At 35.7% G+C, this 14330-nt stretch overlaps 1 protein-coding gene across 3 annotated transcripts in view; it reads left to right on the forward strand.

Annotated features, from left to right (window-relative positions):
- Positions 1-14330, forward strand: part of Afg1l (AFG1 like ATPase) — a 217662-nt gene that overhangs the window by 77800 nt on the left and 125532 nt on the right. For all 3 annotated transcript variants that reach the window (XM_063253978.1, XM_063253977.1, XM_063253979.1), the window contains exon 7: positions 13444-13502. In XM_063253978.1, coding sequence (XP_063110048.1) covers positions 13444-13502 — 59 coding nt within the window. The remainder of the gene's footprint in view (positions 1-13443; positions 13503-14330) is intronic.

Raw genomic sequence — 14330 nt, forward strand, 5'->3', positions numbered from 1 at the left:
CAGACTCCCTGGGAGTTCGAGGCCAGCCTGGGCTACACAGTGAGTTTAAGGCTTGGAATACGCAGGAGGAACCAATCTCAAAAAACAAAGCTAAACAAAAACAATTAGAATTAAGTTAATAATTAAATGAGAACTAGATAAAAATAGTAATACAGTTTTATGGGGATAGAGACTGCAGTATGTAAATTAAATAGATAGAGCTTCATTGGCAGTATAAAAGAAAAGGGGCCTTGTTGATGGAACCTAGAGCTACCAGCACACTGAAGCCTAGGTTTTATTTATTGTTTGTTATAATGAAAATGCATGAGGTTGTGTTAGAATATCAAGAATAATCTTGTTTTCCTTATTTTACCAGACCAATTATGATTTCTACTCAGGTTAGCATTTTCATAATAATTATTTGTTGTCTTTTTAAGACAGGGTTTCACTGTGCAGTTCAGGCTGGCCTTGAACTCACTGTATAGCCCGAACTGACTTCAAACTTGCAACGATCCTCCTGCCTTAGCCCTCTGAGTGCTGGGAGTGTAGGTGCATACCACCATGCCTTGTCTTCTACAGGAAACAAAAGATTAGGTTGGCTAATAGTTATATGTGTGCACACACATATGTGCATATCAATGCAATTTATCACTTGACTGCTTAGAAAAAAATCCAGTGATCATCACCATCAAGGCTGAAGAAGCATTTGGCAAAAGTTAGCATCTTTTCTTATTCATAAAACATAAAGATAGTTTCTTAATATACCACATATATCTATCTCATTGAAAAGTCAGGATAATGCTTAGCAGGGAAACTGGCAGCATTTCTACTACAGTTGTGAATGAGTCACAGCTGACAACTTTCACTCTTAACATTGAATTAAATTACAGACAGAAAGATTATGAAATCAACTTGGTAGATGTGAGGAGAAACAAGCAAAAGCCACGTATTCTGACTGCAGAGGGTGCCAGTGTTAGACATAGCACTCCTTATTCTAACTTATATAAGCAGAAAAACCCTAATATGGGGACCATTAAAAGCATGGCAGCATCAAATATGACCTTTGAAAAGTAGGAGAATGACATCTTAACAGATGATCTGCCAGGGCCAGGAGAACTATGTTCTAGGAAATTTCTGCGTTGTATTCTTTCAAATCAGGAAAACAGACTGTAAATATCAGAAAACCTCAGATGAGAGAAGAAAACAGATTGCGCTTAAGACTTGTTTGCTTATATATTATCTGAAATAAAGTAAAGCTAGGTGAATAAGAGATTAATTAAAATTAAATTAAAGTCAGCAGCGTGTTGGCCATGTTGACACATGCCTGTGACTTCAGCACTGAGGAAGGATGAGGCAGGAGGGTGGCACGTTTACATGCTACATGGGCAATTTAGCGAGACTGTCTCAGGATAAAAAATTACACGAGCTGGGGAATAATTTTAATCTTGCGATCATCAGAGTCTGAGTGACAGTGTTATTGTTTGTGGCATTGATAACTAGGGATTTGTGCGGTCAAGTATTTTAGAATTTTTTGAAAGAATTTTTGAAACATGCCTGTTACTTTAATCACAAGGAAGTATTTTACTCTAAGAAAAAAAAGCTGGAAAACACTTGGAAAAAAATCAGAGTACAAGATCAGACGTTTCAATGACAGGACACATAAATGAGTTGTTCCTCTTTTAAAAAAATTCTGATGTGTCTGAGTAAACTTCTAGCCAAATTTCCCATGGAAAACAAGAATACATTCTTAACAGAACGTTCAACATAATTATTTGAAGGTCCTAGAGTGTAAAAAAGTGCAGCAAAGTCTAGAGGGGAGACTAAACTAGGAAAAGGGTCCAGTATGGAATTTTCAGAGTTTTTAGGACTGTCAGCTTCAGAGCAGGGTGAAGTCCATGCTGTGTTGGTGCCTGAAATTTTGGTAGAAAACCTGCAGTCTTTCTAGACTGAAGAATTAGTTTGGGGTGAGTGCGATTGTTAGAGGTTGAGAAATGGGTCCCCGAGAAAGCTAGATTGGGGTAGCCCCACATTCTCCAGGCAAACCCTGCCCAAATCTCTGAGCTTTGAACTGCATGTGTGCGGGTGAGACTACAGGACGTACAGGGGAGGAGGAGTCTGAAACTGAGATTTGAGTTGCTGCTCAGAGGAGTTTGTAGTTTGAACCTAACCATGGTGATTTCCTACCGAAGCAAAAATACCAGTACTTTAGCTAATAAGATAGAGTTCACAGTGTGACATTCACAAGGTTCAGCATGCAATCCAGATTGAAGAAGGAAAAAAACATAATCCATTCTCAAGAAAACATACAATCAACAGACCAATCCCAACAGGACCTTGATTAGGAGACAGAGGACTTTAGAGCAGCAGTAGAATTATTGGGGAAACGATGTAGGAAGAATATGTTTGTAATGAGTGAAAGGACAAGAAACCTCAGCAGAGAAATGAAACCGTTAAAAATGTAATGTTTAAATTTTAGAGCAAAAATGACAATATCTAAAAAACTCACTGCATGGCTTCATAGCATAATAAAAATCATAAAAGAAAGCGTCAGAAAATGACTCTTCATCTAATTGAAGAATAAAAAAAAATGATAGAAGGAATCAAAGTCCTAGGAATTTGAAGAATCATAGAAAGCTTCCCACATATTTCTAATTGGAATCCGAGAAGGCAGAAAACCTTTGAACAAATAATGACAAACATTGTCATAACTGAAGGCAGACATATATATATATATATTTTTCTCCTTTTTTTGAGACAGAGTCTTTCATGGCTTGTGTCTAGATGTCCCCCAAAAGCCTCATGTAATAATGGGTGGGGCTTTTTTGGATGTGCTTGGATACAGAATTATGATGCTGGGGCTGATTCGTGGATCAAAGCTAGGATCATGGGCAATAGGATTATGGGTGTGAGTGCTACCACTCTAAGTAGCCTGGATGAGATACAAGGTATAGAAATACCTGTGGCTACCCTTTGTTTCTTTGCTACATTCTGTCCACTAGGAACTGTTTCTCCTCTGCCATGCTGACTTTCCTTAGAGCCAGCCAATTGTGGACTGAAACTTCTACAAACTGTGATCTAAATAAACCATTCCTCCTTTAAATTTGGATGTCAGGTATTTTGTCTCAGCAATAAGAGAAAAGTAAGTAAGACAAGGTCCAAGTAGTTTAGTCTGGCTCTGAACTCACTACATGACCCAGATTGGCCTTAGACTTGTGGTGGTGATTCTCCTCCTCCAGCATCATGGGTGCTGGATCATAGGTGTGCACCACCATGTCCAAATAAAAATTATTGTCTTATATAAAGTTACTGTTCTATATAAAATTATTATTTTAATATATAAGGGTATGAAAGACGTGACACAAATAGGATAAAAGGGGTAATTTAGATGGACCTAAATGGATGTAAAGTTTCTACATTTCTTTGAAGTGATATATTAATTCCAAGTAATATAGAAAAAGTTCAGGATGGGGACTGGTTGTTCAGATCAGTGGCAGAGTACTTGCCTAGCATGTGAGAATCTCTGAGTTTGATCCCCACCATCCCATGTACATATGCACACATATACACACACACTCACGCACACAGTGCACATGGGAAAAAAAGAAAAAACTAAGGATAGATTTTTTGCCAATTGAGACCGTGTAGTGAAATTGGTACAGAACTTCACAGCAGGTTACCAGGATAATAGTAACAGGTATCACAGTATATCTCGTTATCTTCACAATAGTTGTTCTTTCAATCACGTATAGCAAAATAAAATGAAATACAGAACATTATAGAGCTTGTCAAAGCAGAATATTGAATAGAGTAGTACCATTAATCAGAATAAAGCAAAAAAGTAGTAAAAATATTTGCCTTCAAAAAGATGGTAGAAGGAAATCCCTCTTATTTGCTGTATTGCATATGGTCAACCTCCCAAGAGATGCTCAGATCTCTGGTTCCCATTTGCTAACAAGGAGCAGGGGAAGTGGGATGTTTGACTCTCAGCCTGTGCACCGGTAGGCTCACTGTTGCTTAGGAGGGAGGCAGGCTGATTGCTTGGTTTCCCAGCATCCTAAATTCCAACATGGTGCAGATCTCAGGAGACATGGTGGTTCTCCCCATGGAGGGACCGCAGCCTGCCACAGCACAGCCGCTTACAAGGATGGATTTTTTTAAACTTTCAGAAGTTATTTATATGTGTATGTTTGCATATAACAACTTCATGTTTATATAGCAAGACTCCGTCTCAAAAAAAGAAAAGTAGGGAAAAAGAACAGAAAGGACAAACAGAAAACACATAATAAAATCTAGACCTGCATATTCAATGCCAATAGGAAGATAAAAATTTTCAAAATAGATTATAAATACCATGAGATGTACTTTAAATACAATGATACAGACAGGTTGAAAGTATTGGCTGTGAAGAGATAACCCACGTAAATAATGATGATACAATAGCTGGCATGGGCTTATTAATGCCAGAATAAAAAGAAGTCAGGAAAAGCTGGCCTCTCTCACCAGGAAGATACACATCTGTGGTAGATGGGAGGCCAGGTATCTTGTTTGGTTTCCCATTCGTGAAGCCATAGTACAGTCTCATTTGTGGCGAGCTCTGTGTGCCTGTTAGTAGGCCACCCATCATCCGTAGAGATGTCTTCTCTATATGCTCTGCCCTGAGACTGAGCCTGGGGTCTTCTTAGAGAACGCTCATACAGAGCTCACCCTTTTCCTCCTCAGTTTGTAGCAAGAGTAAGCACAAGTCCTTGATTTCTGCACTGTTGTCTTAAACTTTGGCTTCTAGGGATTAAATTACAGATAAATTGAATACTGGTATGGTGATTTGTAGAGCACAGTTTTGATCCTATGACCAGTTCAACAAGGGAGTGCCTTAAGTTGGTGGTAAGGTTTCTTCCTTGCCACAATGTACTACTATAGATAGCTATGGTTAGCGTCAGCTCTAATCTTGTATAATGTCAAAGGAAGAAATGTTTTCAACATTAAGCAATTGATTAAAACAGGAAAGGCCATCCAGTTTGGTAGTTGGCACTGTAAGAAATAAGTGTGATGTTATTGCAGAAGCAGAAGTCATAGAAAAATGTGCTAAACACGATGTTATCAGTCAGCTTTCTGTCCCTTGTGCAGAATACTTGAGAAAATCTCTAAAGAGAGGAAATATTATTTTGGCTCATGGCTTCAGATGATACAGTGCATGGTAACTAATACCATTGTTCCTGGGTCTGTGGGCAGGTAGAGCATGATGGCAGAGAGAGTCCAGTAGAGCAGAACTGTTCACCTCATTGTGAACAGGAAGTGGGGTGCATGTAGGGTGGGGAGTAGAGACAAAATATAGCTCAAGGCCATGCCCCAAGGACCGCTGTTTCCTGTAGTGCCCAGTGGGAACCAAGGTCTCTACACATGAGCTTAAGGAGAATATTCTAGATCTGAATAGTAGTACTGGGCTAAGACATAAGCAGTGTTTCTGCAGATCAGCACAAAAACTGCAGTGAATTTAAATGAATTATTTAAAGAAATTAGTTGAAGAGTTCCACTTATACTAACACCTAGTAATAAAGACTTCAAACACCAAAGACTTTACTAGAGTCAAAGTGAAGGCCTTTGTCATCTCAGCGGGGCCACGGACACTTGATTATAAAAGGTTCTAGCACTTAACAGGAGCATTGTGGTCTTTCCCATTTGTTTTTGTGAAGCTAACTTGGGATTTTCTTCATGAGCCAAGGATTTGCAGAATGTTTTAAGTTTTGTTATTTTGAAAACAGCTTCCTTGATATTTAAGTCCATTGACTTCTATTATAAAATAATCTTATGTGAACAATTACATTATTGATATTTGACCTTATTAAAAGTAAATATATGAATATATGGATGATAGTAATTTTTTCATTATGTTAGTACATGTTTACAGTACATAATAATTATATGCATCGTGAGGAATTGGTACTTGCACGCAGCACATCTTAATTTTTTTCCTTTTCCTTTTCTTCTTCTCCCTTACACCCCTCTCCATTTCTCAGTCCCCTTCTCATCTGTAAAAGGTCCGTCTTTCTGGTTTCCATTTCCCTTTTACTTTGTGATATTTAACTGCATATATACTTCACTTATTATTATGGTCTACAAGTACATCCATATTTCTAAAAATGACTCAGGTTTATCCTCCTTCATGGCAGAATAGTAGACTACAGTGTGTAAACAGCACATTTCTTTTATCCATTATTTCTTGATGAATATAAAATCTACTTTCATGAGTTAGCTATTATGAGGTGTGCTGTTATATATGTGGTATGTATATATTGCTGTAATATGGTAGCTTCAGTTCTTGCAAGAAGATACCTACAAGGGGAATAGTTGGGCCAAATGGAATTTCTATTTTAATTTTTTTGAACGTCCATACTGATTTCTACAGTGATTGTACTATTTTATATTCCTGTACAATGGAGAGGGCTCCTTTTTCCCCTGTAGGCTTGCCTGCAGCATCTGTTGCTATTTGATTTCTTTTTTTTTTTAATGTTATTTAAGGAGGAAAAAAAACAGAAAAGGGTACAAGTTATACAGAATTTCAGAAAAAATAAACAGTAGGAAATCACTAGTTAATAGATTACATTTTTTTTTTTTTTGGTCTTTTTCCTTTTTATCGGTCTTTTTCCTTTTTATCGGTACCGGGGATCGAACTCAAGACTGCTTGCTTTTAAGGCAGACGCTTATGCCACTGAGCTAAATCCCCAGCCCCAATAGATTACATATTGTCATCTTAGAAATTGTTGTTCAAGTTACAAAATTAAAGCATATAAAGTGGACAAACAGTGAGACTGCAAAGAGTTCTGTTCAGTGATACAACAAAACTCAGTAATATGGTTATCTATCTTATATACTTAAATACACATGCAGTTATATCCTTTAGAGCACTTTCTTTTCCTCTCTTTTGTACAATGACAATTACACATTTGGGTTTTATTATTCCCACAGTTCTTACTACTTTTTTTTTTTGAAGAGAATAAAACCAAATGTGACATAACAAAACAGAGTCAGTCAAATCAAAAGGATGGACATAATACATAGTGTAAAAACAAAAAACAAGGTGATCAACAATGGTTACCATAATGCCTCTTGCTATCTTAAAAAGAATTGCCTATATCATCAGTTATAATAAAATTGAACAAAACAGTAAAGAACAAAACCAATAAAACCAAAGCATTGGAGACATTACAGGACTTCAAAAGAAGATAATGATCAAACCAGAATGGGCGTCATGATGAATCTTATTGTCTTTACAGTTGTTGCCTATACTCTCAAGCTTGGTAGTATCAAGCAAAACAGAATAGAGCAAAATCAATCAAAAACAAGATGGTGAGAGCAATACAGGGTTTCAAATCAAGTTAATAGGAAATCAAAGTGCTTTACTATAATATATCCTGCTATTTTAAAAAATTTTTCCCTTAATTAAAAAGATAAAAAAGTAAATAATAAAAAAGGAGATTGAGATAAAAGAGGACATAACAGCAAAACAGCACAGGTCAAAACATACATTTGATTTCTTGGTGATAGCCATTCTTTCATATACCAAGATGGAATCTTGGTATTGTTTTAATCAGCATTTGTCTAACGACCAGAGATGCTAAACGTTCTTTCATGTATTTGTTGGTCATTTTTACTTCTGAGAAGTGTCTCTTCATTTCAGCTGCCCTTTTTTGGTTTGGATTTTTAAACTTGAGGGCGTCTAATGTTTTTGTTTTGAATTCTTTATGTGTTTAGATATTCACGCTGTGTCTGAGGAATAGCTGGCAACTCTCTTTCCCCCCATTATGTAGCTTGTCTCTGCACGCTGTTCTTTCCTTCTCTTTGCTGTACATCTTTTAATATGATATAATCCTATTTGTTGATTCATGATGTAATTTCTTGTGCTTTTGGGGGTTCTATTCAGAAAGTTCTTGCCTACACCTATGTTTTCAAGAGTTTTGACCCTTTTATCCTCCAGCAGATTCAGCATTTCTGTTTTAGTATCTGTATCTCTGATTCATGTTGATTTCACTTTAGTACACCGGGAGAGATATGTATGCTGACCCAGCTTGGCGTCCCTGGGAGGAAGCCTGCTTGGTCATGATTTATGGTCTTTTTAATATTGATTTGTTGCATTCTGTTTTTAGTATCTTGTGGAATACTTTTCTATGTTCATTAAAGAGATTGGGCTGTAGTTTCTTTTGTAGTTGGACACTTGTTTGGTTTTGGAATTAAGGCAATGTTAGCTTCCAGGAATGAGTTTGACCGTACTCCTTCCCTTATAATTTAATTAGAGAGTTTGAGGAGCATTAGGTTTTTCTTGAAATTCTTGCAGATTTCAGTGGTGAATCCATATGGTCCTTGGCTTTCCTTGTTTGGTAGGTGTTTTTTTTTTTTTTTTTTTTTTTTAGCTATTGTTAGTTTCATGATCTATTACTGGATTCCTCAGAATTTTTATGCCTTCTTGGTTCAGTTTTGGTAATTCATATATATTTAGGAATTTACCGTTTCTTTAGGAATTCTCCAACTTAATGGAGTATAAGTTTTCAAAGTAGTAAGCAGTAGTGTTCTGGATTTCTGTGGTATCTTTTGTGATTTAGCCATTTTTATTTTTAATGGCATTGATGTGGGTCTTTTTGGTAAAATTGGATATGAATTTGTGTATTCTGTTCATCTAAAAAAAGCCTTTTGATTCATTAATTCTTTGTATTTTTTAGTCTCAATTTTATTAATTTCTGCTCTGATCATTGTCATTTCCTTCCTTGTACTAACTCTGGATTAGGATTTTTCTATACAGGACCTTGAGGTACATCATTAAGTTATTTATTTGGGCTCACTGTGGTTTTCTGAGGGGCATGTTCACAGTTATGATTTCTTCTGAAATCTATTTATTATTATTTAATGTATATTGTTTAATCTATGAGTGTTCACCTAACTTTCATGATTTCTTTTGCCATTGATGTCTAGTTTTATCGCACTATGATCTGACAGTATACATGGGATAATTTAAATTCTTTTGCATTTACTTAAGCATGCTTTGTTGGCTATGTGGCCTATTTTGGACACAGTTCTGGTGAAGTTGAGAAGAATGAGTATTCTATTACTGTTGATTGGAACATTTTGTTGAAATCTGTTAAGTTTATTTGTCCTAAGGTGTAGTTCAACTTTAATATTTACTTGTCAAATTTTTTTGTCTGCTCGATCTATTAGTGGGTATGGAGGTCCTCCACTATAATTATGTAGATATTTGTGTGATCTTTTATGTTCAGTAGTGTTTGTTTTATGAGGTTGAGTATGCTAATGATCAGTGTGTATATATTTATAATCTTTTTTCCTTGACCAATGCAGAGTAACTTTCTCTCCATCCTCTGGTCAGTTTTTACTTGATGTGCACATTATCTGAATGTAGGATAGCTACTTCTGTTTTTTTCTAGGCCATCTTTGCATGGAATATTGTTTTCTATCCTTTGATTTTTTTTTTTTTAGTCTATGAATTTCTTTTTGAATTAAATGTTTTTCCTGTATATGGCATACTGTCGCTCTATCCAGTCTGCCACTCTGTGTCTTTTGATTGGGAATTTGAGGCCATTCACGTTGGGAGTCATTACTGAAAGGTGTTGGCTTTATCCTATCATTGCATTTTTTTCCTGTTACTTCGTTCCCATTTTTCTCTAGCCCCAGCTGTTTGAACACAGAATACAGGAATAACTGTTTTAATGCTCATGTCTTCTAAATATTTTTGTCTTTGTCATTTATAGATCTGCTTCTATATATAAGTATTTCTATTTATGATCTGTTTCTAAAATATGAGTATTTATAGGTCATATTTTCTATTTCTTTGCATGCCTGGTAATTTTTTATTGGATTTCAAATATGTAGTTTTTACCTTCGTGGGTTTTGGGTATTTTTGTATTCCTGTAAGCTTTCTTGAACTTTGTCATCTTTGTGAGAAACAGTTTGATTGTAAGTATTGCTTGTAATCTCTGTTTGTAGGGCCATAGCAGCATTTTATCTAATTTCCTGCTGCTGAGGTAAATCCCTAGTCGGACAGAATTATGAGATTTTCAGCCTGATTGGTAGAAAATTGCTTTCTTTTCCTATTTATTTACTCGTTGTATTTGGAATTGAACTCAACATCTTTGCACTGAGTTATATCCCTGACCTATTTTATTTTATTTTATGGTGAGGCAAGGTCTTACTCAGTCTGGGCTTGAACTCATGATCTTCCCATTTTAACTTCCGGGATGTTGGGATTACACGTTTACACCACCAGACCTGGTTCTCTGACACTTCCAGATGATTCTTTTTCTGGCTTTGGGTAGTTGGCTGCCACTGTATCCGTGAGTGATGAACATTCAGTTGAGGACTTGGGAGTATCCTTAACTGAGCCCTGGGGTTTCTCACAAGAGAGCTCCTTTCTCAAGGACTCTCCCCTGACAATACGGGCTCCTCTTTCCTCGCTGGACTCCCAGGCATCTTTATCTGGATCCCCCGTCCTGGTGCAGAACCCACCAACTTTCTGCAGGCCCTCAGCTGGAGTAGCTGTAGTGCTTACTGCACCGATTCCCCATTCTGAATAACTGTAATAGCTTCCTTTGTTACTGGTGTCCTGCACACGAGGGTCAGGGAGGACTTAAGTCTGTCCACAATAGTGGAGCCAAAAATGACGCAGTGGAGAGGTGGCCCTTGAGCAACAGAATGTATCCTATTAGCAAACAAGGCCGAGGGAAAATCATAAGCCCTGGCTGCTGCTTCTACCTTGAATTGTTCTATCTCGTCTCCTTAGTGGCACCTTGCTTTTAAAAATAAACTAATTGTTGCTGCTTAGTCTAAAAATAACCTTTTCTTTTAACCTATCATAAAATATCTTAAAATGTCATATCAGATTGATCCTGTTAAATGATTTAATTATTTTATGTTAATTTCTAGGAAAACATCATTTCATTATCTGTTCAATTGTTTTTCCTACTTTAAACCATTTTGCACATGTAGAAAGTCCTTTCTGTCTTGACTCGACTTTTTAAAGATCTACATATCCATGTGGATCTATGCAGCTCCATTGTATTTATGCTCTTGTAAATATTTTAAACATAGTTTTGCATGTATTTCACATGCAAGTATTATGGTTATTCACTGTGGAGAATGAATTCATTCATTATGAAGCCAATGTCCTATAATTCCAGTATTATTCTTCTAAGACCAACTGTTCATTTAGGTCTATTTGAAGAACGTTAAAAAAATAGTAGGCAAGAACTGCTGAATTTTTAAATAGTATTTAGAAAATAATGACAAATATTGATATAAATATATTGTAAAATCCTTATGTCTAAGAAATATAATGTTAAACAACTGATACTAAAATTTTGGGTAGCTAAATAACATTTCAGAAGATGGATCTAGTACACTGATAATTAGCATAATATTTGAATTGCAGAAAACTCTTCAATTTAATGAGTACGATCCTTTTTCACTTAAGTGTCCTATAAAAACCTAAAGTTTTTCAAGCCAAATGATTTCTGTTTAGAATTCTGTGTAGAAAATAATTCTCAGCACAAAATCTTACATTGTGTATCTTTACAAAGGATGAATTTTTACAGGTTAACCCTTTAGAAAATTAAATCTATAAGATATAAAGGCAATAATACTCTGTTTTAACTTTGTTGATGAATGGAAACGTTTTAATCAAAAACATTACAAGTAAGCCTTAGCATCTCTCTCTCCCTCTCTTTTTGACACAGGGTCTCATTATACAGTTTAGGCTGGCCTTGAGCTCACTTTGTGGCCCAAGCCGTCCGTGTTGAAATCACAACGATCCTCCTGCCTCAGCCTCACAAGTGCTGGGATTACAGGCATGAGCCACCGTGCCAGGATAACATCTCTTATTGTCATTAAAAACCTAAAAGTTGTGTGCTTGTTTAGCCACATCACAGAACCGGATGTCATTTTAAAAAGATAGATATTATTCTACAATACTAAAAGATTACCTTAACAGATAAACTTCGTTTGTTTAATATCTTCATTATTACTGAAGCTAATGATTTTATAAGTTACAGTGTTCTTTGATGTTTACTAATGCGTGTTTTTTCTGATAAATTTAAAACAGGTGCAATTGACATTTAATGAGTGACACCTACTTAAATGATGTGATTTTAAAAATACTGACGGGGCTGGGGATTTAGCTCAGCGGCATAAGCACCTGCCTTGCAAGCAGGCAGTCGTGAGTTCGATCCCCGGTACCGATAAAAAGGAAAAAGACAAAAAAAAAAAAAAAAAAATACTGACATAACCTGGGTGTGGTGGTGGACAATTGTAATCCCAGGCATTTAGGAGGCTGAGATGATGGGCCAGCGAGGGCAATTTAGTGAGATCCTGTCCCAAAAATAAAATAAAAAGGGCTCTGGATGGATCTCGTAGTAGAAAACTTGCTTAGCACTAGAGAGTCCCTGGGCTCAGTCTCTAATACCAAAAATACATGCGCATGCGTATGCGTGCGCGTGCACGCACACATACACGCACGCGTGCACGCACATGCACAACTGAAACCATCATAACAATCCGATAGTGAGCATTTCCATCTTCAAAATTTCCTTGCACCCATTTGTCTTTTCTCACTGCCGAAAGTATGCTTTCTTTCCCAGGTCATCCTTGTTTTTCTTTCTGTTTGAGTTTTATAATTTTTGACATTTCTAATAACCTGAACAAAGAAATATGTTTATGCAATGTTGGCTCAGATTCCTAAACATTTTTCCCCAGAAGAAAAGTAACCAGAGCTTCACATTTACTCACATACTTGTTTATTTAGCACAGTAAATAAATATATGTTTGCACATGTACGTAAGCATACGTGACTGGGACATGAGCATGTACTAAAGCACTTTCTTGAGTCAGTCAGACCTCCTTTTATGATACAATTTTAGTCTACTTACAGTCTGTTAAGACTAGTTATCATTCTAGGCAGTTTCACATAAAGTGGCATTTTTCTACGTTAATGTCATATATATAACTGATACAAATACAGGAGCCATTTTATTATGCTTTGTGTTTTCTAAAAGGCTCCTCATATTACACAATTTTGCTTCTTTTCTGAAAACTTACTGAGTAAAGAAGCATTTAATTCTTTTCTCCATAGAATCCTATATTCAAGTATTAGGTTTTAAAAATACATCATTTTCTAATACTGATTTATTGATTTAAATTTTGAGAGAGACAGATTTTATATTCTTTTACTGCGTCATATGATGGTTTAAAGCTAATTTGAACTATGAATTTTTTCTTTGTAATCAATTGAATATCAATTTTTTCTTTGTAAAATTATAGTGAATTTTGCATAGTATTTGAATAGAAGACAAGTTCTTTTTCTTTTGCTCATTTTTTTTTTATCAGTATAGGGAGCTTGATTTGTTAGGCTAAAAGATAAACTACTAACTTGATATAAGCTAAATAAAAAGCTAATAACTTTGTTTCTTTTAGATCTCTATAAGAACGGACTCCAAAGGGCTAACTTTGTACCATTCATCGCTGTCCTGAAGGTAGGAACAATCACTTATTTGTGGTCAGTAGTTGTCACGTATTGACAGGTAGCCAATAGGTTCTGTAAGTCTTGTATTCAAGCAGAATTCATTTTGATATTTAGATAGTAATATTCAAAGACACTGAAGGAGAAAATAATCTTTTTATGCAGTATTCATCCACGTGCAGATGGGAAAATTACCAAATGCAGTATACTCTAAATTAATCTCTAACTGAAACATTTGATAGTTTGCATTTTATAAATTTTAATTTGAGGTTTGCTCATAAATATTATAGTGGGATGTTTAAACTTATATATTTATTTCTGAAAAAAATGTTTAATGTCCCTTGTTTCTTTCAGGCTAATGGCCATTATTAATATGTTTTCCCAGCTATTAAAGTTGCTATTCTAGAGTAGCATTATTACAAAAATATTCTAATATATTTAAATGTGATTGCTATCAAGTTATCATGAAATTATGTCAAGTTGAGGCACATAAATAGTTTAAATATTTGTGTGTATCATCACTGCATAGAGTTTAAAATAGTCTTCATTACAATATAATTAAGAATAAATAACCTTTTTCACTGTTAATTTTTTTTCTTTTTTCAGTTTTGGTTTTTTGAGCCAGGATCTCTCCCTATAGTTCAGGCTGGCCTTGAACTTACTGTGCAACTTAGAATGGCCTTGAACTTGTGGTGATTCCCCTGCCTCAGCCTCCCAAATGCTGAGATTACAGGCATGCACCACCATGCCTGGCTTTTTGCTGTTAATTTTAAATAATCTGTTACATGATTATTTAATAATTTATAACCTGTCAATATTTATTGAGAACTTACTATGTTTA

Source organism: Cavia porcellus, unplaced genomic scaffold (assembly GCF_034190915.1).
Source record: "Cavia porcellus strain 051 isolate PalLab524CR breed Dunkin Hartley unplaced genomic scaffold, mCavPor4.1 scaffold_7, whole genome shotgun sequence".
Taxonomy (NCBI): Eukaryota; Metazoa; Chordata; class Mammalia; order Rodentia; family Caviidae; genus Cavia; species Cavia porcellus.